This window comes from Primulina eburnea, chromosome 7, assembly GCF_022965805.1.
Source record: "Primulina eburnea isolate SZY01 chromosome 7, ASM2296580v1, whole genome shotgun sequence".
In the NCBI taxonomy this organism is placed as follows: Eukaryota; Viridiplantae; Streptophyta; class Magnoliopsida; order Lamiales; family Gesneriaceae; genus Primulina; species Primulina eburnea.
Window position 1 is genome coordinate 2731297 of NC_133107.1, and position 27994 is coordinate 2759290.

General features: G+C 37.1%; 1 protein-coding gene across 2 annotated transcripts; it reads right to left on the reverse strand.

The window, feature by feature from the left end:
* Positions 1 to 344: 344 nt before the first annotated feature.
* On the reverse strand, positions 345 to 12255 carry LOC140836590 (flowering time control protein FPA-like). 2 transcript variants are annotated; one of them, XM_073202222.1, is made up of 5 exons: positions 11934 to 12255; positions 10719 to 11030; positions 1979 to 3204; positions 959 to 1680; positions 345 to 889 (listed from the first exon to the last, which is right to left on the reverse strand). In XM_073202222.1, the coding sequence occupies exons 1-5, from the start codon at positions 11934 to 11936 to the stop codon at positions 507 to 509; spliced, it is 2646 nt and encodes an 881-aa protein (XP_073058323.1). In that variant the 5' UTR covers positions 11937 to 12255; the 3' UTR covers positions 345 to 506. The 2 variants fall into 2 exon arrangements, with proteins under 2 accessions (XP_073058323.1, XP_073058322.1); XM_073202221.1 differs by having other exon boundaries at positions 345 to 1680; positions 11934 to 12253.
* Positions 12256 to 27994: the final 15739 nt, after the last annotated feature.

A 27994-nucleotide genomic window follows, 5' to 3' on the forward strand; every position in this document is an offset into this window, starting at 1 on the left:
TTGTGGAATTGTTAAACAACAACAAACTATAAAATATCAAGAGTTGAGTTTTTTGAGTGATCAGTATAGTTTATAAATACTTTCCTAATGTAAATTCACTTTTGAGAAACTGGAGAGAACACATCCAAATAGAAAGTAATGTAAATTCACTTTTGAGTTATAAACGAACACAAGAATGCATGTTACTTGTTCCATCCATGTTTGTCTGTACCATTTCAAACTATACAAGATCTCGCAAGCAAACAAACAAGAAAGCCGAACAAACTAGCAGATTACAGGACCTGTATACTCAAGAAACCATAATTACCTCAAATGCAATTATGAAATTAAGTGGCATCATGCGTGCACCCTCGTAATACACTTGCATTCACCATCTTCAAATAGAGTACAAAGTTTAGCTTCATTTCATTAAAAAAAAATTAGTTATCCAAATATTTCAGCTCTAATTAAATCAGTATATATCAGAGACGATGGGTCTCACTGGGAAATTAACACTACTCAAGTCTTCAGGTTCCCTTCCCTTGCTGAATTTGCTGAAGGAGAGCTGCAGCCAGCTGCAGCGTAGCTTGCAAACGCTTCTGCGGGTCTGCTTCTGCATCATCTTGGCCAGCATTTTGTAACTGAACCTCGTTTTGAGGCACAGCTAAGAAGTTTGGTGGCAGCTGTTGTTGCTGCTGTTGTACTTGACTAAATTGTGATTGTAAATACTCCGCAGACATATGTTCGATTGGTAATCCATGATTTTGTGACGCTGTGTGAGAGTAACCAGATTGATTGATGTTTCCTGATGGTTTATACTCTGCAGCTGTTGATGTATCATCGAGTTGCCCTTGTTGGCCAAGAAGAGATGATGTCAGCAGAGCTAGTTGTTCTGCTGGGAGACCTGAAACTGGAATTGATGAAGGAATTGGAGGTCTTTCCTGAACCAGAAACTTGACATTTCCACTTGAAGGTATACCTGAAATCTCATTTGTGAACTCTTTTTGAGTTGCTTCAGGCATAGCTCTAGGCATCGGAGAGTATGTGCCACCCACAAAACCACTAGATGATTCAAATGCATGAGACGGGATGTTGCTAGTACTCAGATTTGAGTTCTGCAAATCATGGGGAATCCAGTTTGGTCCAGGCGCACGTTTCCCTACATAATCTTGTCCACGCGTGTTTACTGATTGTATGCTGCTCATTGAACGAGCGGCACCTGGAAATGTTCCAGGCATGTTTCCTGAAGATGTATTTCCGGAAATATGAGCTACTCTAATTCCAGGTTTCTCATAATTCGTAAAAGGAAGATTTGGAGATGAAACTGATTTCTGGTACATTTCATCGCTCTGGAATGATGTAAAATTACTTTCTTTGTACTCCTGTTGTGGAAGATACAGATACTCAGAATTGTTGGGATCCAACCTTAAGACAACACCAGAGATGCTCAGCTTCCCAGGTACTTTTAATACTTTTTCAGAAAATTCAGAAGGGGGTACCAGAAATAAGGTGGACCTTTCATCCAATTTTGCAACAGCTGCTCTGTGTTTGTCTGCTAGATAATTCATGAATTCATTGTAATATGGAATGTCGGGATCGTTCGCAGGAACAAAAAAGACAACCCAGGCGTTGGCTGCCTGGTAGTAATGTTTTCCAAGCATGTCTAAGCTCGTCCTTGCTGTGCAATCCAAGTATTCAGGTCTGCGGCATTGAAAATCAGATTGTGAGAAAATTGAGTCACATCAAATGAGAAGGTGCAAAGGACATGGATTACTTATTTCCTGTCAACGTTCTAATCCATGACAATTTTTCCATGATTGTTGGTTTCACACATTCAGAAAGCTTAGGTAAGAAACTCCGAGTTCATCTTGACTAATATGTTAGTAGTTTAGAGGAAACAAAAAATATTAGAGTAAAGAAAGAAAAATATAAGAGTAAGGAGATGAGTATATGACAACAAATCTATCAACAGAAGAATAATGGACACAATACTACTCACAGGCCCATATCCATTTGCTTCCCAACGGGGAAGCAGCGAGCACGACAGACAGAAGTTCCTCCCTTGATTATCATTCCCTCCCACTTCCACACTTCCTTTGCAGATGATTTGCGTATATCAGGAATTGATCTCCTTAGATCAGGAGGAGGCAGTGGAACTGAACCACCTTGAATGTTATCAAGTGATGCATTCCAGCGATCACTCCTTTCCGGTAATGGTTGTCCTGCGTTTGTCAAGTGGTCAGGGATCGTTCTATATCCAGGCTGTCTGGAATCAAAATCAAGAACCCCAGACTGAGAAATGTCGTGAGGAATGACGCGTTTTACTCTCTCCAATTCAGAGAAAGGATACTCTGGCAACTCATTCTCGGGAGAAAATGAGCCGGTTTTCATTTTCTTTGTTCCACGCAAGATTGAGTCATCCTCTGGAAAATCCCATTGATCATCATAGAAGGGGCCTTGTCGAGGAAAATTCTGAGGAGAGAATTCTCGGAAATTAGTACGAATATCCTTCGGTGGACTGTTAGGATGATCGTAGATGTTTCTTGGTAATCCTAGCTCAGACGCTTGCCCTGGGAACCTCCTTCGCTCCCGAGCATCATTTCTACCGTGCCAAAAATCTGAATTCCTAGACAAACCTGCACCATCAGGGTCACCATGATCCACATTTCGGACAAAGGGAGGAGAACTTATTCTAGGATCTCCAGACATACCACCAAAGTTCCTATCTGCTCTCCGGTATTCTGGAGATCCGGAGCGTCCATATGACCCAGCACGTGGGGATGGTGGAGCATTAATTGAACTCCTTTCTCTGTTAGGTGGTCCTGATTCATTCTTGGCAAAACATATATGTACACGAGGATTACCAAATAACTTCCCCTGAAGATTTTCTTTAGCCCTGCGTGCAGCCACCACAGTTCTATAGCGAACAAAAGCATAAGTACGGCCAGGAAATGCAGTTATTTTCTCAATCTCTCCAAAAGGTGAAAAGGCCTTCCTGAAAATGAATTCATCCACTTTCAATTGCGCAGGAAACCCAATCCATAAGACCTCACTGGGCTCACCATCTTTGTCATTTATCCTGGATTTGTTTGGATACGGTGGTTCAGGGCTAGAATTACATGCTCTGGAGTCTCTCGAATTAAATGGAGACCCCCTTGCTACAGGGTGTGGTTCCTCTCGCCACTGAGAGTAGTCCGCATCAAGTTGTGCAGTTGACAATTTTTCCTGAGGAATAAATATTGAGATACTATCAACAGTTAAGTTTCAGAGTAGCAAGGAAACAAAGGCAGTGTTCTGTTATTAGGAAAAAAATTATCTCACATTCGCAAAGACTCGTACATACGAGTTGGTGCAACACAATATTTTCACCCTGTTAAGCTTCACAATTCTCAGCTTCTAGCCAAAATATAAATGAAAATCAACAATCTCAGGGTAAAGGGAACCAACATTTACCTTAATTGTGATATTGCACATTTAAAAACAGTTTAAATTGCTTCCAAAAAAAAGTTTAAATCAATAGTGCACTTGAACATAATTGCAAATCTCGTTTCATTTTCTCATTTCAAGGATCATATTAGCATATAGTTCTACCATGTAGAGGTAAGTTCGGACTGAGAAATCTGACCAAGTGTCCAAAAATTATTGATAAAATTCAAACTACATAGATCTCTTAAATTGGTGAAGCAGAATGAAGAAGTTAAATCTAAAATCTTCTAAAAAAAGAAGGCATGACCTTTCATACCTCCAATACAATACCAACATTATGGGACCCAATTACACAAGAAAGCCAACATACACTCATGAGTGAGGACTGAAAAGAATCATGGGCATGCAAAGATATACAAGCTTAAACAATGTCCAATCCCAAAAACAATCAAGTTTAAGTGAAAATTGAGGTATAGACAACCGTATCAAAATTCAGGAAAAGAAAATCTACTTTCCCAAAGAAATTGCAATAACTTAAAGGAATTTCTAAATATTTTAGTAAAATGGATTTTTGAGTTCTGATTTTATTGGTTTTTTGCAATCCATATCTCTCTGGCTTATTGATGGGACCATAGACCTATTCAAAGTCGACAAGGTACACTCATACTCTCCAAGATCAGTAAAGTTTAACCTTTGCACCTACGGGATAAGGCGTATTCTTTAGGGTATGCTTGGACCATGAGAATAGAATAGGTATTCCCAACCTCTTTCCATTTTGTGTGCTTGGTACACTCATGGGAATGAGAACACATATTTCTATATTAAAGAAAATAGGCCTTACATTCTTAAAAAAAAAAAACATTCCCACAATTTAAGTTGCATTTAGCCGTTCCAATTCTCTCAACTTTTTATTTATAATATATATATTCTCCAATTTTATTTTTAAAGCTTTTAATAATAAATCTTTTTCATTTATCTTTTTAATAAGTTGCTAATAATAATAAAAAAATATTAATAATGAAACAGTGAAAATAATTTTATAACAACTGATAACGATTAACCATAAATAGAACAATAATAATAATTATCTAATAACAATAATAAATACTAAAAAATAATAATAACATGAAAAAAATAAATAAAATAAAAATGAAAAGAAGAATAACTTTATTATAATAATAAATAGAACAATGATAATTATTATTTAATAATAAAATATAATAATGATGATGATAACAATAACTAATTGTTACTGAATAGTAGTCATTATTAAAATAATAGTAAATATTAATACCTATGATAAAAATTTGATAATAACAATCGTAATAATAATAATGATAAATAATAATAATAATAATAAAACTTTTGAATAACTATTATTCTAAAAAAATTTAATCAAAACATGATTTCATTATAAAAATTAATTCCATTACTTTCCTCTCACCTTTCTTCTGTTACCAATCATCAGAATGAAATCAATCCACCATCCGGTTCTCATCCTCAGTCCAGTCTTGTTTCATTTCAGTATACCAATCGTGAAACATGTCCCTTGGCAATCAAGCGCAGGCCTTGAAGCGCTATAAAGGCAAAAGGGGGACGACTAACTAATCTTAGAGTTAAATAATTGTGTATCAAATGTGAAATTCTATGTATTTTCCATTGGAAATCGCTTGTACACTACTGAATATTTATTTAAGAACACTTTAATAGTTTATCAGTGTATGAATTAGGAAATTTTTTTTGAATAATCAATTCTAACATATTATGCCTCAGTTCACCTCATTTCGGCATGGTGCATATCTTGCTTCGGACTTCATCTTAAGCTCTAGGGCATATGTTAATTGAAGGGTACATGTCGTTGTTAGTTCACCTGTAATAATCAATTAAAGAAACGAACATGTTTGGAGTTCCTGTGGATTGAGCATTATAACCAAGTCCAGTAAACTATGCAGTGCAGCAACTTCGTTTGCAGCTAAAACATGAATTTCTCCATTCTAAGTTTTCCTCATTGGTTCATATTTCAATTTGCTAAGCGGATGAGAGGAAATTTTTTTTTTCTGTAGCTGGTAGCAGAGAATAGAAATCTAACTAGTATCTTATAGTGCTGGGCAACAATTTTTATGAACTTCATCAGAACCACAAGATGTCCAATTTCAGGAAGGTGAAATAAATGAATATACATCAGATAGTAACTTTACTGACAGCATTTAGCAGAACTTCAATGAGGTGTAGACAAAAAGAAAAGTTTCAATTATTATATTGTAAACGAAATGCTCTTGTGAAGCAAATTAGTTTGTCTAGTATAAGCTATCCTTTAGAAGTAACAGCCATTATGTCAAACACCAATAATCCTTTTTATTCATATGTTTTGCCGTTTTGCAAGTAGGTTTTTTATTTTACATTCTATGATTCATTGGAACAGTGATAGGTTACAATATACCAAAATAAAGGTTGATTGTCTGGTAGAGTCTAGCTGATGCAAACAACATAAACATTTTTTCTCTCATGCGGGGACAGCTACTCCAGGAGAGGGAAAAAAAGTCAAACAATAACTAAACTATAACAATGTAACAAAAAATATATCACCAGAATGATCTCAACTTGAAACTGAACACTGATTTTAAATTATAATAAGTTAAGAATTGAAAAGGGAAATAAGTATAAAAGAAAGAAAACGAATGTGAATCTCACTCACTCTTGAACCTTTTGCGTTTTTATAAAGATAATGTGAGATTATTGGTTCTAGTAAAATCTTTTCCGAGAAAATTCCATTGTAATAATTTGTTTCAGACATTTTGTACGATGTGATATTTTTAGTTTTTTTTTTGAGAAGAAACTATTATATTAATAAGGATTGAATTACATAATAAGCGGATGAGTAATCCGCACAATAGAAAGTCTATCAGAAGTGGTAACTATATACATCGAGGATCAAGGTTATGAAATTTAATGCAGAGAGATTATGAAGTAATAAGATGGACTGGATGCTTATTGCATTTTTAAGAAAAAAACAATGTAATTATTAAGGTGAGTTTGCTGACTACATGGAAAATTCATCATGTCTCCTGTTTGATGAATGGCGAGAACTCGATCATACAATTGGAAAGAGTAGTTCTTCATGACCAAAGAGTGGTGTTTTTACATTGTACTTAAGCTTCAACTTATGATTGATGGATGCATCTATCTGTGGTCTAAAGTTTGCATGTTCTTCTAAGTGATGGCCTTCAATAGATATAGAGTTGTGACAACTGACAAGTACAAAACTTGGGGTCTATCAGCTAGATATACTGAAGGTAGTTAACATGTCATTGAAAGTTTTTCTCTGGTATGACCGAGAAATAGCGGTAATGATCTTCAATGGGCATTTCATTATATAGATGCACATTTTATGTTTTGACTAAATGCTTGTCATCAAAAAGAAATGGTGGCATGGTACAATGTTAGCTGGAATATGTGTGGTGGATAATAGTGGTGGTGAATGATTCTTTTGCTGGAACTGTGATGCCATACGGTGATCGTACAAATATAGTAAAAGTGTTGGTTAAAACGGTGCCACTTTAGAGAGGAGGATGGGAAACCGAAACTTAAAAAATTAATTTACAGATTCTTCTGTTTTTAAAGGAAAATGTATGATTTCCAACTTCTTGGTCTACTTGCATGAGTAGACAACTAGCTTGTGATGATAAGTGATGCGTACTACTCTCATTGCTCCACGACTATAATGGTGAAGACACATATCTCAGATGCCAGCGAATATCGTTGCACTTTGTGCATAACTGAATAGGGCCTCAAAAAACTCCATCTAATTCATTATTAATCGGGTGGCAACCCATATTAAACTAGTATCAATTGCGCAGGTTGTTGGTAACTTTGTGCCAAACTACATAACGTCCAACACTTTCAACCTATAATTTAGAAATTTTGATCTGATAGATGTATTATCCTTCAATTGTACGTTTACTGATATAACAAATTTTGTTTCTTAAAAAAAAGCATTTCCCTATACCCCTATACTTGACAAATAACTTATAAGAACACAATTTTGTTGTTAAAAGATGATGAAAGAAACTTTAAAGAAAACTATTTTTTTTGTTAGAAGGTGGTAAAAGAAAGATCTTGTACTGAATGTATTGCCTGAGAAATGCCAAGACAACACTTAGCATAAAGCATCCAACTTATTGCTTCAAAACCTATTGACATCAAATTGTTTCTGATCCTTGATAACTCTAGTAGGTAAATCATTTAGGTCTCACAAATACAAGCATTGCACTTCACATTCACAAAATGTTCGAGAAAGTTACCACAAATGGTATTTTTCCAGAATATAGCGAACCAAGGTCGTATACTGGACCTCAAAAACAACCCAACTTCAACAATGCCAATGAGATTCTTATTCATTCTTCTTTTATTAACACTTACGACAAATTGAGATCATTCTGATGAATTATCTTTGCCATGGTTTTTTTTCTTTCCCCTTGGGGAAATCTTTGGCAAGGGAAAATATTTGCCTTGGGCCCTTGTTAGACTTCACCAAACAACCAAGGGTTACTTTGGCGAATATGCTGAATTCTACCCATTACATGAGATTATCAAATATAAAAAAAATTCTTAAACAGGAGAATGCTTAATAAGACAAAAACAGTATCAGCGGTTATCTGATAGTATGGCTCTCAATGTTATCTGACCGCATGGCTCTTCCCCCACAAGTATAGTTTGAATAAATTGATTAATTTGATATACAAAAGCATTTCATTTTTATAATAACAGCTCAAGACGTGCCTTTATTAATTTCATCAATTAAATTGGGAAGTTTCATGATTTCAGATAATTTCATGAAACTCATGTTCAGTAAGCGATATCAGGTATTACCATGACATAGTAGCTTTATTATTTCAATTTACAAAAAATTAACATCTTTTGATTTTGATTAAATTTAAATGGAACTACCAAACTCAACGTCATATGATACTAGAATAAATATCACTCTCCACATTTTTTTACCGAAAAAATATACCATCCTCTCAGCTACCAATCTTCTCATGCAAATGATTCTGTTACATTGCCTTTGAAAGTTGTAACTAAATACATGCATCATGAATAGCTTGTTAGACTTGCAGCAACTTTATTCATTACTACTAATCTAAATCATAACTACGATACAATTAATTATTACCCAAGGCTAGGTCTGAATGAAAGAATTTGTTCAAACTACCGGATCAGATCAGTCATACCTACAAGTTGTTGATCGGAATGAGATTGAATCTTTCGGGTTAGGTCAGTTGCCCAATGAGCTATCTGATCTGATTAAGTGCATGAGTCATTTTATGAATCATAAGCCAAAAAGCAAAAAATGATGGTCAGTTGCCCAATGAGCTATCTGATCTGACTTCCTATAAGATATTGAGGTAAAGATTAATTATGATGTTGTAGACATTCCATGATGAGATGTCAAGGCTTATTCGGGCTTTTGTCATCTATTTTTTGTTTGTTGTTCTAGGGTAGTATAATTTTCCAACTTACTGCATTGTCAGTATGTAACTGTCAGCATGTTTAATCAGCCTGCTTGTTTTTTCCCACCCTAGCTCATGTCAAATCTTATTTAGTTTCAAATTTCAAATGCAGCATAACTTCATTTGCATGAGAAACTAACAACATGAATTTCTCATTCCTCGCCTGTTTGTGTTAAATCAAATGATAAACAACTGACATGATGATATAATTTTTCGTTATCAAGATGTGGAGAGTGATCTTTTCTATAGCATCATGTGACATTGGGTAGTAGTTTCATGTAAATTTCATAAAAAAACAAAAGATGTCAAATCTCATGTAAACTGAAAATAATTAAGCTATTATGTCATGGTAATAATAAACATCGCTTATTGAACAAGAATTTTATGAACTTATCTGAAATCATGAGACTTCTCAATTCAATATAACGAAAATAGTAAGGAACGTCTTAAAAAGTTATTATGAAAATTGTAGTAGACTTCTCAATTCAATATAATGAAAGTAGTAAAGGAACGTCTTAAAACACTATTATGAAAATTATAGTAGCCTATTTAAATCTTGTTTGGACTTCAATTCCATGAAATGAGTGCTAAGAGACGTTCACCCTGTTCATGTTGCCCAAATCCGTGATGAACTAATTCAATAGTCAATGGCACACGATTTCATCTCTATTTTATGTTTGGGTCGAAATGAACTAAACTAAAAAACCTCATAAATCCCTCTATTCAAGCAGTTGTTCCCCGTGCAACAGTAGAAAATTCGACAAAAAGAAATACTTGGAAATAAACTTGGACGAAACACTCTCGACAATTTGAAATTTGTATGATCATTTCTCAACACTACATGCATTCATTGCAAACGGGTTCCCCTGACCAAATATATGTAGAACGGTAGAACCATTCTATAAAAAGAAAATATAGATATGGGGTTGCAGTTGTCTGATAAATAACAATCCCTTCAATACTAGGGTCTATCTAAGTACAAAGTGAATATGTTATCAGGAATAGAGTTCTCCATTTAAAAAGTGTTTGTTTCTCAGTCTTATTTACGGATTTGTGTTGTTAAATGGATGATGAGATTTGTGTTGTGCAATATGGAATGGGTTCCCCTTCAACGCCATGCCCTCTGTTTGATTACATAGTGAAGTCTTTCTCGATAGAGGAATTTCCCAAATGAAAAATACTTGATTCTCAGTCTTATAACAATGACAACAGATGAGTACTTTTTCGTTTTATGTGATTTGGGGCGATTTCGAGGACCTATACACAAGTTTGAAGATGTCAAGCTTTCTTAGAATATTTTGCAAGTAAAATTACAAACTAGAATGTTTGATCCATATTTCATGACCGATGTGTACAACTTAGAGCATGGCCAAATAGAGGCGAGAAATTCCAACATAAACAATCTGACTTTTGTTCAAGAGGTCGGTGTAATTTCGTCCTAGTTGGAACTTGGAATACTATGGCTACGGTGAGGAGTAGCATCCATTTATTGGATCAATGAGTGAGTCAAAGTATATTATGCTAAATTGCACATGTTGGTTTTTTCTTTTGCATTGTTAGACTAGGGAATGAGCGTCACTCCTATGGATGATGTTTGATAAATGAATGACGCGAAGGATTTGAAGGAACAATGAGCAAGTGTCCATGGTATGATTATGATATTATCCGTCAGTGACTCAGTGTATAGCCATTAACTAAATGTTACAGCCATAGATTAGAACTGATAAAAAAAAGTGTACACATGTACATAAATGACATCAACAGGGTACCATAAGAAAGCCAGACAAAGATCGACAAACTAACCGCCTTAGCAAACTCAATCCTAAGTGGATTGCCCTCAACAACGTAATCTTGAAGCACTTTAATAGCAGCAAAAGCATCCTCATCATTTCTATAGTTTATAAAAGCATAGCTCCGGCCAGGTTGAAACGCGACACTCTCTAGTTTTCCAAACTGTAAAAAGTGATGGACTAAAGAGCTCTCATTTAAGTTATGTGAAAGATTTCCAACCCAGAGGTGCCTTGATGGGGGATTGTTTCCCCGGCCAAGACTGATTTTCTCTTCTGATCTAGTATGGTAATCTCTATGAGGCCTGCCTCTTCCTTCTCTGCTGCCCTGTACAAACATACAATGTGTTATCAATCTAAGTGCATACCTCAACAAGTAAGGTTATTGATGCTTGGCATAAAAAATGACCGTGTAACAACATAAGAGTCCCATGGGTTTTTTCATAAAAATCCATGGGCTTTACCTCAATTTAAACATGAAATCCCACGTTACCAAAAAAAAGGGAAAATAATAATACTTATTTATACTTTACAATAGGCTTGTTGAGAACGTCTGCGAAGTGATTATGCAATTTATGCTGCCACTGAAAAAGCAGTTTGAAGGTGCCTGCTAAGTGCTAACATTTACATATGCACCAATCAAGCCAGTAATTTACCTATGATGTGTATATGGTAAGGTGAAAGCCGACGATCCAAAATTTAGGTAAATTGCATTAGGACTTATTAAAAAGTCAAAAGAACACAAAACACCTAATGTAAAACCAAAATTCTTTTGATACCCCATATTTTTAAATCCCAAGTATAAATCCTGAAAAGTGAAATATAAATGAGGCTTTGCATAGGGATTTGGCAGTCATTTGTTTTTTCCAAGGTGCAGCCAATGCCCAACGCAATCCGCCATAAAAATGCTTATAAGTTATAACATGAACACACCCCAAAAAAAATGTGCATTCATATATCTTAACAACACCCATGGGCACATATAGATAACCAGTAAGAAATACAGTGACACGCGCACATAATTGGGAAGAAAAAATATAGTCTTCAGGAAAGGCGTGAGATTTTTTTAAAAAAATCCCCATTCAATCAACAACTCATGCAAAAAAGTAACAGAGAATTCACCTAAAACTACGCAATGAAAGTTTTAACAAGAAGAGATTCTCGGTACAGTAAATTTCGTAGGAATTTTTAATTCTTCATTAATAGATATGAAGTAAAGAAAGAAACGTACCATTTAGAATTTACTGTAAAACCTCTTCGATTAAGACACCAAACGATTCTCAGAGAGCTAGCAAGACAAGGCTTCTTCTCCACGTAATCTTACAATCGGTAAGCATATTCCCGTATATAATCAATCATGAAATCGATTCCATCCATACACACCAAGTGAAGAACCAATTGAGGTTTGGCAATCATACGGGGAGATTAGGGTTTAATCGAGGGCAAACGAAGCAGTACAAATCACCGGCGAGTGGCTGGGGAGAGAGAGGTGGTGCCAGCGTTGCATTTTGAAATATAACTGTAATAAAAAAAAATTAATGATTTTATGAATTCTTCTCCAATTTATAGTAATATTGGTAAAAAAAAATATAATAATAATAACTTGGCAAATTTCTATCAATTATAATTAACATTTATAATTTCTTAAATTTTGAAAATATGACAAATTTATTTTTTTAACAAAATTAAATGATAAAAAAATATAGAGTAGGTCTCTTGTGACACGTAACAATAAAAAATAATATTCTTAGTATAAAAACTAATACTTTTCATGGATGGCTCAAATAAAATATATGTCTCACAAAATACGACCCGTGAGACCGTCTCACACAAGTTTTTGCCATATATAAATTCTTCCAAATTTTTTTTGAAATTCTTCAATCAAATCTTTCACCCCGAGTTTTCATCCAAATATATCTTTAAATTTTTTAGAAACCGTAGATTTTTCCCTGTTGCCTTTATATTTTGGTTAATTCTAATAATTTTGGGAACATGCAACTGGGTTAATTTATATTTAATTAATAATTTACAGATTATTAATTAATTTAAATATATTACTTGCATCTAGTTTGGAAAAAATAAATGTCACCGATTGATTTCCAAGCGTGTTTCCTTTTGGGTTTTTTTAAAAAATAATTTAAATTTTAAAATTAATTTCAAAACTAATTTTTTTAAAAAAAGTGTTGAACGTGGAGCAGCGTCTGTACTTCGTAAGCGCGAACGTTGTACAGGTGGAGCCACGTCTGCGCGACGGAATTTTTAGCGACGGAACATATTTCACAAACCGTCGCTAAAATCAAATCCGCGACGGTTTTTAACAACCGTTGCTATAATGAATCGGCGACAGTTTATAATCGTCACTAATATTCGCGACGATTTTTCGCGACGGTTTAAAAACCGTCGCGAGTTTTAACGTGGTACATTGTTTGTTTAATTAATTTAGACATTATATTTAAATATTTTTCTAAGAAAACACGTAAAAAGTTAACATATTATATTTTACAATATATTTATATTATTAATTTATGTGAAACAGTCTCACGAGTCTTATTTTATGAGATATGACAAAAATTCATATGAAACAGTCTCACGAGTCTTATTTTCTGAGACATATATCTTATTTAGGTCATCTATTAAAAAATAAAAAATATTATTTTTTATACTAATATTATTATTTTTTATTGTAAATATCGAACTTTATTATGTTTCTTATTATTATTACTTAAAAAAAATTAAGTTTTTAAATATGAAATTATATCTTATATCTATAGAATAATTACCTTCGAAACACAATCGTTTTTATCATCGAATTAATCTCTTTTTTAGAAAATAAAATAAAAGAAAGCTCTATTATTCAAATTGGTATTTTCAAGAACTTCTACTATTCGACATAGAAAAAAACAGACAAGAAATTCAGTCATCTCTGAATCACTGAAAGAACCAAGTTGAATAGTAGAGGTTCTTGAAAAAAAATTTCGTGATGAATTTTAATTGTTTTTTCTCTCTCTCTTCACTACTACAAAAATGGTTTTTCGCAGCGCGCAAATTCATTTTCCGCAGTGCACATTGCATGCTGCAAAGATGCAAGCCGTTGAAAGTTCAAGATTATTCGCGACGTACATGTACACATTGTTAATACTATTATCTGCGGCATACATATGCACGATGTTAATACAATTATCCGTAGGGTGCAATGTACCACCTTAAAGAAAATTCCAAAATTTCGAAACCGCGACAGTTTGTAAACCGTCGCTAATGTTAGCGACGGTGTTTTCTTTAGCGACGATTATAAACGGCCGCGAAATTTAGCGACGGTAAAAAACCCGTCGCAAATTTAATTGTAGCGACGGTTTCAAAAAACCGTCGCGGATTTGATTTTAGCGACGGTGTTTTGAATATAGTCCGTCGCTAAAAATTCCGTCGCGCAGAGCCACCTGTGCAGCGTCCGTGCTTCGTGAGCCGCGTCCGCGCTTAGTTTTGCAAAATTTTTTTAAAAAAAATTAGTTTTGAAATTAATTTTAAAATTTAAATTATTTTAAAAAAAAAACCCGTTTCCTTTTTCAAATCTCGTTTTCTTTTTTCTTCTTCTTTTTTGTAAAAACAAAAGATAAAAAGACGACAGTTAATGTTTATGATACAACAATCAAAATATCAAAATATGTTTTTCATAAATAGAACGTTAAACACTCTCTGTCACCTGTTATTTTTTCGTTACAGATCAACGGTAGTTCACGATGGATTCTTTGTATGTATTATTTATTTTATTTCCGCGATTATATGTCAATATAATTTATATTAGTTTAAATTTGTTTGAAAAAGAACCATTTGATTAAAATTAAAATCCAATTATATATATTTATCTTATACCAATGGATTGATTCGTGAGATGGTATAAGTGTAATGCCCGAGAAATTTGATCCTAATAATCTCTAATTATTGAAATATAATTTGATATGATTATGAAAGGATTAATCGGGACACGAAATAAGATAGCATATGAATTGTGCAAGGCTTTGGGCAGAAGATGCGGCGCCCGGGCGGTAGTTTTTGACCGCCCGAGCGCCAAGGAATATTCGGAGGGCAGAACCCTTCGCGCCCGGGCGGTAATATTTAACCGTCCGAGCGCCGAGCACGCGCCCGAGCGCCGAGCACGCGCCCGAGCGGTAATTTACCACCGTCCGAGCGCGAGACGTGTGATTGGATTACGGATTGTATCGGATATGGGTTATGGATTGTAACTGCGATTTGAGAATATTGGATTGACGGGGATATTGAAATTGTACCGTTATGCCGTTGATTTTGAATTAAATCAAGAGTGATCAGATTGTTATGGAATTGACTGGTATATTGATGTGAGATTATTGATATTGTCAGTACCAGACAGATTGTGAGTTCAGGACTTCGACTGAGTCAGAAATCGACGAACGAAAGGTATAAGTCAATGTGGTATTGGGAGATGGACTTGAGTCGGTTTAGACTTGGGTTTCCCTAATTCACATACTTTACTTTATTGCATTGATATTTGCATTGATTGATTGATATACTTGTTTTCTTGAGTTATAGATTACAGGTATTAGAAGAGTAATCTTATGACAGAAGTGTCGTTAGTGGTGGGATCACCACGGGCACATTGCACGATGTTATAAGATGGTGTATTGGCGGTTGTGCCAAAGACTGTCACTGGATGTTTGGCTATCGATGTGGATAGGATGATGGCTTTTTCTATTACTGTTAATCAGTATTGTATCGATGTGGATAGATTAGTAGCTCTTCTATTACTGTTAATCGATGTCATATCGATGTGGATAGAATTAGAGTTGCTTCTATTACTGCTAATCGGTACTATATTGATGTTGATAGAATAATAGCTTCCTCTATTACTGGTAATCAATACCATATCGATGTGAATAGAACTGGAGTCTTTTCTATTACTGTTGATCGATACCGTATCGGCGTGGATAGAACTGGAGTCTTTTCTATTACTGTTAGTCGATACATGCATGCCAACTTCTGGAATCGGGATCCCTAGACTAGGATTGAGTCTAGTCTGAATGATGTAGCTACGAGTATTGTCGACAGTTGATATTGATTATGTTTCAGACTTTGTTACATATATCTGTTACCTGATTACATGCTTTATATTGTTTATATGATTGCATGTTTCGTTGATTTATACTGGGACTATATTCTCATCGGTTTATCCGACTGTTGTCTTGTCTGTATGTGTACTTGACAACAGGTGAGACATGATCAGGGTCCAGGAGATGAAGAGAGAGATCGTGATTAGAGTGGTGGCACCGGACTTGGACTAGAGATAGGGTTGAACACTTGATCGTAGTTGTCAAACCCTAGTTTAAATAAATGTTTGTGATACAGGACTTGTATTTTATATACTGATATGTATGTATGGTTTGATTTCACTACGTTCCGCATTTTAACAAGAAAAAAATTTTAGACCCTGTTTTATAATTGATTAATTAGTCCCAAAGATGATTAAGAACTTGATTAGCGTCCGGGTCCCCACAATAAGTGTATAACCAAAATATACATAGATATACTCTAAACATTACAATATACCAATCCATTTATTTAAATTAAAAAAATAAAAGAGACCATATTATAATTGTGCTAAACATCCCCGTCACTAATTTGGATCACCTAGACGTATTCAAAATGATATTTCAATCTTTATATTCAATCAAGACACAAATTATATAACAAACATTATTTTTCATATCATAAAACTCAAACAGTCAAACTCACAGATATCACAAACCTAACATGCTCCTCCACCACCACCACCACCACCACCACCACCACAACCTCCACCAACACCACCACAAACTGTGCCTCCGGCGACACTCGCCGCTACAGCTCCGCCGGCCCAGTTGCTTTCCGGTATATTAGGAGGTGGCTTGCCAGAGTCGTCGTCGGCACAACCGAAGATGAGTAAAGACATGACTGAAAAGGACATAATAACCATGAAGCCTAGCATGATAATAAATCCTGAAGTGCCATCGTATAAGAAACTTGATTCATTTGCAATACTCCCAGTACCAGATGTAACAGCTAAAATTCTAGCCATTTTGGAAAGAATATGTATATCAGATATATAGGATTTGATCCCACTGATTATCCCCATGCATATACATACATATATATAAGCGTACATTTTGGTAGTTTGATTCAATTTTCAGATTACTTGTATTGACCATGATTTGTTTTAATGTTATTAAAACATGACACCTGCAATTTCGAGGAAATTTCTCAACATGTGGCTGTGTACGAGTTTGGATTTTTTTTAAATAAAGTATTGGCAAATTTTAAATATATATAATGAAGTGATAAAAAGGTACTATTTTGTTTCAAGTTTATATCTCGTGAGACGATATCACGAGTTTATATTTGTGAGAAAAGTCAATTCAATTCATAATTATTATGTAAAATATTATTTTTGACATAAAAATAATATTTTTTTCAAGATGGATCGGGTCGGAGATTAATCTCACAAAATTTACTCGTAAGACGATCTCACAAAAGTTATTATATTTTTTTTTCCACACCGATTTTCTTTTGTTTTACAACATTATCTCATGAGAAATTGGTGGTTGCAATTTTATGATCTTTTTTTTATAAATATATTTTATCAATGATTGGTGCAATGATTGGTGCATATAATATTGTCACTAACAACAGACCGCGGAGACTAGCGACTGCAGACTTTATTGAATAATCGCCAAATTATAGAGGGATATTCGGTGGCCAAGTTCTTGGATATTCACATCGTTATCAGATCTGGAACCGAGGATCGGGTCGAGATTCAAAAAATAGACATAAAGATTAATGATTTGTGAAGTATCAACAAAATAATTTGGCCCAACTTCGATTGGGAAAAGGTCGGAACATATTTAAATTGAGTTCAAATTCAATATTTTTGAATACAAATTAAATATTTATTTAGACGGTTCAATTCGTTTACACCACTAATCTCGATGATGAGCATCAACACCGGACAAAATTTTTGTCTTTCACCCCGAGTTTTCATCCAAATATAACCTTATAACTTTCGTCTTTATCTTTAAATTTTTTAGAAACCATAGATTTTTCCCTGTTGCCTCTATATTTTGGTTAATTCTAATAATTTTGGGAACATGTTACTGGGTTAATTTATATTTAATTAATAATTTACAGATTATTAATTAATTAATTAATTAAAATATATTACTTACATCTACTTCGGAAATTAAAAATAAATGTCACCTATTGATTTCTTAAGCGTCTCGTTTTCTTTTTTCTTCTTCTTTTTTGTAAAAATAAAAAGATATAAGAAGACGACAATTAATGTTTATAACACAACAATCAAAATATCAGAATATGTTTTTCATAAATAGAATGATGAACACTTGGTCCGTCACATGTTATTTTTTCGTTACGAATCGACGATAGTTCGCCTTGGATTCTTTGTGTTTATTGTTTATTTGTTTGAAAAAGAACCATTTGATTAAAATTAAAATCCAATGGTATATATTTATCTTATACCAATGGATTGATTTGTGAGATGGTATAACCAAAATATACATAGATACACTCTAAACATTACAATATACTAATCCATTTATTTAAATTTAAAAAATAAAAATAGAAGAGACCATATTATAATTGTGCTAAACATGAATGCTCCCTCCATAACTTAATTCCCCGTCACTCATTTGGATCACCTAGACGTATGCAAAATGATATTTCAATCTTTATATTCAATCAAGATAATATAGTACCACAAATTATATAACGAAACATTATTTTTTTATCATAAAACTCAAACAAACAAATATTACAAACCTAACATCCTCCTCCACCACCACCACCGCCACCGCCGCCGCCGCCACCACAACCTCCGCCTCCGGTGCCACTCGCCGCTGCAGCTCCGCCGGCACTCGCTGCTGCAGCTCCGCCGCCCCAGTGTCTTGCCGGTTTATTAGGAGGTGGCTTGCTAGAGTCGTCGTCGCCACAACCGAAGATGAGTAAAGACATGACTGAAATGGACATAACAACCATGAAGCCTAACATGACAATAAATCCTGAAGTGCCCTCGAACAGGAAACCTGATCCATTTGCAGTACTCCCAGTACCGGTTGTAACAGCTAAAATTCTAGCCATTTTGGAATGTATATGAATATCAGATATATAGGATTTGATCCCACTGATTAATTCCCCATGCATACATATATATAAGCGTACATTTTGGTAGTTTGATTCAATTTTCAGATTACTCGTATTGACCGTGATTGGTTTGGATGTTCTCAAAACATGACACCTGCAATTTCGTGGAAATTTCTCAACATGTGGCTGTGTACGAGTTTGGATTTTTTTAAATAAAGTATTGGCAAATTTTAAATATATATATATATAATAAAGTGATAAGAACATGTTATTTTTTAAGTTGATATTTTGTGAGACGATATCACGAGTTTATATCAATGAGAAATGTCAATTTCATTCATAATTATCATATAAAATAATATTTTTTCAAGTTGGGTCGAGTTGGGTCGGAGACTAATCTCACAAAATTAACCACGATCTCACAAATTGCGATTTTATGATTTTTTTATAAATATCTTTTATCAATGATTGGTGCATATAATATTGTCACTGACAACAAACAGCGGAGACTAGCGACCGAGGAGACCGATTTGCAGACTTTATTGAATAATCGCCAAATAATAGAGGTATATTCGGTGGCGGTTTTTCAAAAGAATGACTATTTATAAAATTCGAAAGCAAATTTTGCATCCACAAACTTTATTTGGAGATGAATGTGTGAGAACCCGGGAATTTCAATATTAATGCAAGATTAATTAGCAATAGGCATTGTGCATCAGCAGCTTGCATATTTTTCAGTGGCCAACAAAACTCAGCAGCTGATCATTTCCTGTAGACGGATTTCAGCCGACAAAGTTCAGCAGCCGAAAATCAGTAGTTGAGATTTAGGTTGTCCACTTAACAGTCAGTTGTTGATTCTAATTCAAACTCATAGTTGAAGCTTTAACTCGAAATCATGATAGATAATGACAATTAAATGGGAGGTCAGGGGCGGATTTAGGATTTCGAAACTAGGGGGGCCGCGTAGTTTATTTTGCGACGGTTTTTTAAAAAACAGTCGCCAATTTTGCGACGGTTTTTGTCACAACCGTCGCTAAGCAAAAAAAAGGAGGCATCAGGTTTCGAACTCGGGCGTTATAATTGACTTTAGCCACTGAGATACATGGACGTATCATTCATTTTGTGGGGGCCGTATATATATATATATCTGTATATATATTTAGTTTTAAAAAAATTAATATATACTAAAAACTTTTTTAAAATTTTTTGGGTGGGCCGTGGCCCCCGTTCGCCCTACACTAAATCCGCCCCTGTGGGAGGTTAACAGTAGATTGTTGTCTATAAATAGCACACGAAATTCTGAGTAAGTGTTGTACAAATCTTGAGTGTATCACTTAAAACTCTAAGCAAGAATAAGCCTTAGTTCCAGCAGCAGACCAATAGCAAGAACTGATTTTTCTCAGGTGTCAATTGAAATAATTTTAGTAAATTACTGTAAGTGAGCTTTTTGTTTTAACCTTTGGTAATCGTTTTAAAACCAACCAGCGTATATGCATGTATGAATTTTGAAATATGGATAATGTATTTATGAAGCACTAAAAATTTTGAACTAATGAAGTAATATATATTCTGAACATCTCTGATTCCTATTATTCATGATTCCAGCTTCACCCTTTAGAGGATTAAAATATCAGTTAGTCATAAAATTCATAATATGTTCAGGGCATAGAATTACACATGTTATTCTGAATATACGTTGTTTCTGTTATGAATATATGTGTACAAGATTTCGGTTGAAAATGAATTTAAAAGCTGACAGGATTTCCCTCATTTACTGAGTCACGATTATATCATTTACTCAAATTCCTCTCAGATAATAATTTAGAAGAGATCAAAGAAGATGAGCCGATCTAGTTTTGGGGCTGATGAAGAGATTCAATAGTTGTTGCTTCTTAGTTTTTTATTATGTTTTATCTGTTGCGTTTGTTAAGCATTTGGTTATTTTGGTGTATATATTGTTTTACATTTTCGTCTCTATTTTCGTCTCTGTAAAACAATATTTGAAATTGTATAAGACAATGAAATGTTCATTATTGTGAATATGTAGATTGGTTTTAAAGTTCTGAAAATCTGTGTCTCTGAGACTTCTTGTTTTCAAATTTATGTTTGAGAGTTCGGGGTGTGATAGAATGACTGTAATGATATGAGGTTAATCTCATAGTATATCGATTGGATCGATTTTTTTAATATATATTGGATCAACACTAAACATATAGCATTATATGTGGAATTATGTCATACGTATAAACAAGTCCCTCAATATCGATTTGCACGGGAAAACCAATCCAAACTAGTATCCTTTTAGTTGGGTCGACATGATTTGATAAGATTGTATTGATAAATAATATTGTAATCAAGTTCTTGGATATTTACGTTGTTATTAGATCTTGAACAGGCTATCTGGTCGAGATTCAAAAAATAGACATAATGATTAATGACTTGCGAAATATCAACAAAATAATTTGGCTCAACTTCGACTGGGAAAAAGTCCAAACATGTTTAAATTGAGTTTAAATTCAATATTTTTGAATACAAAGTAAATATTTATTTAGACGTTCAATTCGTTTACACCGCTAATCTTGATGACAAGCATCAACACCGGGCAAAACTTTTCTAAGCCAACAACTTCAATTATGGTAGTTTTGAAAAAAAGAAAATACTTTCATCATTAAAGAAAATTTTTCTTTGTTAGTCATTGATAATTTCTAAATTAATTATGGATTACAATTGGATTTTCTGACATTTGGTTTTAACTCACTGATTGGGAGCTTCTGTCGAATTTCTTAAATTATTAACTTACACGGACATTTTGTAATTTTTTGAGTTTGAATTTTTGTGATTTCATCGCAATACTATGGCGCTATTAAAAGCTATATTTGATGTGGTAATACTAAGGTTGCACTTTGGATTGAAGTTTGGAATATTTGATTTGGAAAGATGAAACAGACTAAGGAGGCGATCGATAGTCATTTTGGATTGATACCCTTGTAAGAGCCCGGGTCATGGATGACCCGGAATATCAAATGGATTCCCAAATCCGAGTAAGTCTGCAGGTGGATTCTTCTGGAGCCGGGCAGGTGCAAGCCCATGCTCGACTCTCCGGGCAGTCATAGGCCCGGGCTCTTGTATAAATCTCCAGGGAGGCGTTCTACCCGGCCACCTCGGTATGAGCACCGCACTCGAGTATACTAGCAGAATAGGATGTGGGCGACTGTCCCATCTCTGACACCGTGCCGATGAGTTGACATGTCAGAATATAGGGTGTGCTCAGCCGTCCTACTATAATTAGTAGCTAGGTAGCACGGAGAACGAGGTCATCATTACTTTTTCTACTATAAATATCAGGTTCTCTCTTTACATTTACATTCATTCATTCACACCAATATCACAGCCATCACTTGGCTACATTGGTTTTCTTGCTTGAGTACCCTGCTGACTTAAGCATCGGAGTGGTCACGCCGGACACCCCTCCGGCGCCCATTCACGAGTTCCTTTCATTGTGTGCAGGTTACAGCTGAAGCCATATTACGGAGATATATCTCATTGCTCTTATTCCCATCATTATATGGATAGCAGATCCGGTGGAGCTCCCGACCCGGCTCACCCATTTCACCAGGATCGCATCATTGGCGCCGTCTGTGGGAAATCTGAGTCCTAAGACGTGGATATGGCTCCTACTAGGAGAGCAAACCAAGACGCCTCTCGAGCCCCAGAGGAAAACAATACACGTCTCTCTGGCGCAGGTGGTCCCCCCCTTAATGATCCTCAACCCACCATTCATTTGACTCCCGAAGAATTGAAGAAAATCATAACCGATGCTGTCAACATGGCTAACGCCAAAAAGGCTGCTTCTCACCAGGCCAGTCAGCATGAACAGCAGCGTAAGCAAGCACAAGAGGAAGAGAGAAGGGAAGAAGAAAGGGAAAGCGCAGGTTCTAAATCCCCCACTATTGCTGGAGAATTGGAAGAATTAAGAAAAAAAGTGAAAGCATTGGAAGGGCAGGCTGTCTCCAAGGGCGGTATTTTTGTAATCAAAGGCTGCCCATTCTCTGACATCATCGTCCGGGAACCACTTCTCGGGCATTTCAAGTCGGCAAAAATCAAAGATTATGATGGAAGCTCTGACCCTGAGGAACACCTAGCGCGTTTCGAAAATATGGCCATGTTGCACTGCTATGAAGACCCAATCAAATGTAAAGTATTTCTTACCACTCTGGTCGATTCTGCACAGAGATGGTTTGAAGGGTTGGCGCCACAAAGCATCTGTTGCTTTGAAGATTTTCAAAAAGTGTTCTTGCATCAATTTAGCAGCAGTAAAAAGTACAAAAAGACCGCCTTCAGTTTATTCGAAGTAAAGCAAAGGCAAGATGAAACCCTGAGGGCTTATCTCAAAAGATTCAATCGGGTGGCCCTTGATGTGCCGACCTGTGCACCTGAGACAAAAACCACCGCATTTATGCAAGGGTTATGGGAAGGGGATTTCTTCCGATCCTTAACCAAAAAACTGCCTGAAAATTTTGAGGATCTCCTGTCACGAGCGGAGAAATATATCAATATGGAAGAAGCGCAAAACCAGAAAAGAGAGGCCTTGAAAAGAGCAAGAGGAGATCGGACTTACAAAACTGAAGAAAGAGCTCCTAAGAAAAGTGGTGGGGGTCATTTCCCCCATGTGCCTTTAAAGATGGCTCGGGACAGAGAGATTCAAGAGTGCAAGTCAAATGAAGTCCTTCCTCCCCGTTCAGAGGTCAGAATCTCCAAGCCAGAACAAAAAAGGTACTGTACCCTTCATAAAAATTGTGCTCACGACACTAATCAGTGCCGAGTCCTAGGAAGAAATGCTAATAGACGTCCCGTGTCCGCGCCTCACCCGCCACGAGAACGATCTAAACAACCACCCTGGTTGTCCAGACGTTCATCGCTGAATATTCCCCAAAGAACGATGAGCACTTCAAGTGGAAGACGAGGAGGAGAAACGAGTACCCGGGAAGAGAGAATCAAGCCAGTGGGAGGAGAGGATCCTTCTCCGAGTCGAGGAGTAATCAAAATGATTTCAGGGGGAGCTACTGATGGCGACTCTAATCGGGCAAGGAAGGCAAGGGGTAGGAGGGAGTGTCTAGAAGTTGATAATAAAAGAAGAGACGAGCCGATTATAAGCTTTGGACCAGAAGATCTCCAAGGAGTGAGTTTACCTCACAATGATGCGCTGGTCATTCAGGCCCGCATCGCCAACTATGACGTGTTAAGAATTTTCGTGGATAATGGGAGCTCTGTCAATGTTATTTTCAAAGATGCCCTCATCCAAATGGATCTGCATGAATACCAGCTGGAAACTGTGGAAACCGCCCTGTTCGGGTTTGCTGGGCACGCCGTGTATCCAGAAGGGGAAATTGCTCTACCCCTGACTCTGGGCACTGGAGACTTGAGAAAAACTGTCATAACTACTTTCACAGTGGTGGACGCCCCATCTTCATATAATGTCATCATAGGAAGACCAGCCATGAATGAAATGAGAGCAGTGGCCTCGACGTACCACCAAAAGATCAAATTCCCGGTGAAAGGACAGGTCGGAGAAGTCAAGGGCGACCAGCCCTCTTCTCGAAGATGTTATGGAGAAACAGTCCGAATTGATCAGAAGAAGGCAAGAAGGGAAGGGAAGGGGAAAGAACACCAGGAAGAAGCCCGGGAAGGGGAAGTACACTTTGTGACGGAAGAAGAGCAAGAATCGGTGGAGATCGAGTCGGGAAAGACTATCCGGATAGCTCGGGACATCTGCGCCACCACCCGGGTAAAACTCTTGCAATGTTTAAAAACTAATGCCGATATCTTTGCTTGGTCTCAGCAGGAACTGACCGGGATCTCGCCCCAAGTGGCCGAGCATAGACTAAATATCCTCCCAGGGTCCCGGCCAATTAAGCAAAAAAAGCGACATTTCGGCCCGGAGAAAGATAAAATAATTGAAAAACAGGTCGAAGCATTGCTGAGGGCTGGACAAATTAGGGAAGTCCATTTCCCTTCTTGGCTATCGAATGTAGTTCTCGTCCCAAAGTCTACTGGGAAATGGAGAATGTGCGTAGATTTCAGAGATCTGAATAAAGCTTGCCCGAAGGATTGTTACCCACTCCCTCGGATTGATCAGCTAGTCGATTCCACTTCTGGGTGTGAAATCTTGAGCTTTTTGGATGCATATCAGGGATATCATCAGATCCCTTTAGCTACAGAAGATCAAGACAAAGCTAGTTTCGTCACGTCTGGGGGAACTTTCTGCTATGTTGTAATGCCTTTTGGACTAAAAAATGCAGGGGCTACATATCAACGACTGATGAATCTTGTCTTTCAAAAACAGATAGGCCGAAATATTGAAGTATATGTGGATGACATTTTGATTAAAACCCGAGAAGTCGCCCATTTCATCGATGATCTGATCGAAACCTTCGCCACTTTGAAGCAGTATAGGATAAAACTTAACCCGGCCAAATGTGTGTTTGGGGTTAAGAGTGGCAAATTCTTGGGGTTCATGGTCACGGATCGAGGAATCGAAGTCAACCCAGAAAAAATCAGGGCCATCATGGATATGCCCTCTCCTCAGTCGGTTCGAGATGTGCAAAAACTGACAGGGAAAATTGCAGCCTTATCACGCTTCATTTCCCGATCTGTACACCGTAGCTATCCTTTCTTTCAAGTTCTGAGGAAAGCACAGAAATTCGGCTGGGATGACAACTGCGAGCAGGCCTTTCAAAATTTGAAAAAACACTTGGCTGAATTGCCTGTCTTAGCAAAACCCGAGCCCGGAGAAAAATTGTGGGTCTATCTCTCAGCCACCGAAATTGCTGTTAGTTCCGTGCTCGTCAAGGAAGAAGGGACCGATCAGAAGCCTGTCTACTATGTCAGTCACGCCCTTCGCGGAGCCGAAATGAGATACAGTGAATTAGAAAAGATCGCTCTAGCTTTGGTAATGACTGCTCGAAAGTTGAGACCGTATTTCCTATCACATCCCATTGTGGTCCTCACTAATTCTCCTCTCGGCAGAATTATGACTCATGCAGAGGTCTCGGGGAGGATGATCAAATGGACTGTAGAACTCGGGGAATACGATATTGAGTATAAACCCCGGGCTGCAATAAAAGCACAAGCGCTATCAGATTTCTTAACAGAAATGATCCAGCCCGAGGAAGAAAAAGTGTGGAGGGTATTTGTTGATGGCGCTTCAAACATAGCGGGATGCGGAGTGGGGGTCGTCTTGATCTCCCCACTCGAAGAAATGATTAAATTGGCTTTAAGGATTGACTTTAGGGTCACGAATAATGAAGCAGAATACGAAGCTGTCTTGGCAGGGTTGCGTGCTGCCCGTGAGATTGGGGCATCCCGAATCATCATTTATTCCGACTCCCAGCTGATTACTCAACAAATTAAGGGAGCTTACGAAGTTAAGAATGAAAAGATGCTCAAGTACTTGAATCTTATCACTTCTCAAGCGTCATCCTTCACAGACTGGAGTATCGAACAGATTCCCCGGGAAGAAAACACCGAAGCCGACACATTGGCTAAATTGGCGGCTTCCTTGACAGAAGTAAGCACCCGGGAGATTCTCAATTGTTCGAAGCTCGTATCCTCGCTTGAAGAAGAAACACCCCCGCTGAGAGAAGACTCTTGGATGACTCCTCTCATAGAATATATAAAGGAGGGAAAACTTCCAGAAGACCGGACCCAAGCTGTAAAGATCAGGAAGCAGGTACCCCGATTTGCCCTTTTAAATGATGTTTTATATAGGCGATCCTTTCAGGGCCCCTTACTCAAGTGCCTATCGGGGGAAGAGACAGAGTATGTCCTTCGGGAAATACATGAGGGATGTTGTGGGGAACATCTCGGGGGAACGGCTCTATCGCGGAAGGTTATTTTAGCAGGATTTTGGTGGCCCCAAGTAAACCAAGATGCTACCCGGCTCGTCCAGAAATGCCAAGGTTGTCAACATCACTCTAATTTCCACCACCGCCCAACTGCTAACATGCAACCGATCTCCGCATCATGCCCTTTTGACCAATGGGGATTGGACATCGTGGGTCCCTTTCCGCCAGTTCGCGCCCAGAAGAAGTTCCTCCTGGTAGCTGTGGATTATTTTTCTAAATGGGTAGAAGCCGAGCCGTTGGCAAGAATCACCGAGGATGAAATCATGAAATTCTTATGGAAAAACATTGTCTGCCGATATGGCATCCCCAGGAAATTGATTTCAGACAATGGCAGACAATTCCAAGGAAAAAAGATTACCTCTTGGTGTCAGGAAATGAAGATTATGCAATCTTTTACCTCAGTAGCCTACCCTCAAGCCAATGGCCAGACAGAGGTAACCAACAGGATCATCGTGCAAGCTTTGAAAGCCCGGTTGCAGGGGAAAGGAAAAGATTGGGTAGAAGAATTACCCAGCGTCTTATGGGCTTATCGGACTACTCCTCGGACATCTACTCGGGAAACCCCATATGGTCTGGTTTATGGATCTGAAGCAGTCTTGCCAGTAGAAATCGGGCAATCTTCCACTCGAGTGGAATCCTATTCGAGCAACAATGACTTATCTCGAGCCCTGGAGCTCGACCTTGTGGAAGAAAAAAGAGATCGGGCGGTCATCCGGATGGAAGCTTATCGCAGCAGGATCATAAAATCCTATAACAAGCACGTCCGAAGAAGGGATTTTCACGTGGGAGATATGATTGATTGATGTACATCGCGAGTCTTCACCATACACCGACGTCTGTGTAGCTATGCTCAGTCCAGAAGGTGTATCAAAATGGCTTTCCTGACCGGGCACAAGGGACTAATCGGGACAGCGAGTAGACTCTAGCCCGACTATTTAAGGAAGGAGTGATGATACCCCGATATGTCCCGGGCAGTTGATCCCGGGAATGCTAGGGTCATGGGTCAGGCCCATGAGCGATGCCCGGGTCAGGACAGCCCATCTCTCGAGTGGTTGATTCAGGACATAGCACCAGAGTTCTGGTATAACTTCTCTTCTGACATCTCGAAGCGAGGGAGGCATTTAATGATGTTGAAATACACGCGGCCGACCTGTTAACATTAATGAGTGACTGGACAGATGGGATATGACCAATACATGATTTGACATGTCAGAACAATAGGGTATAA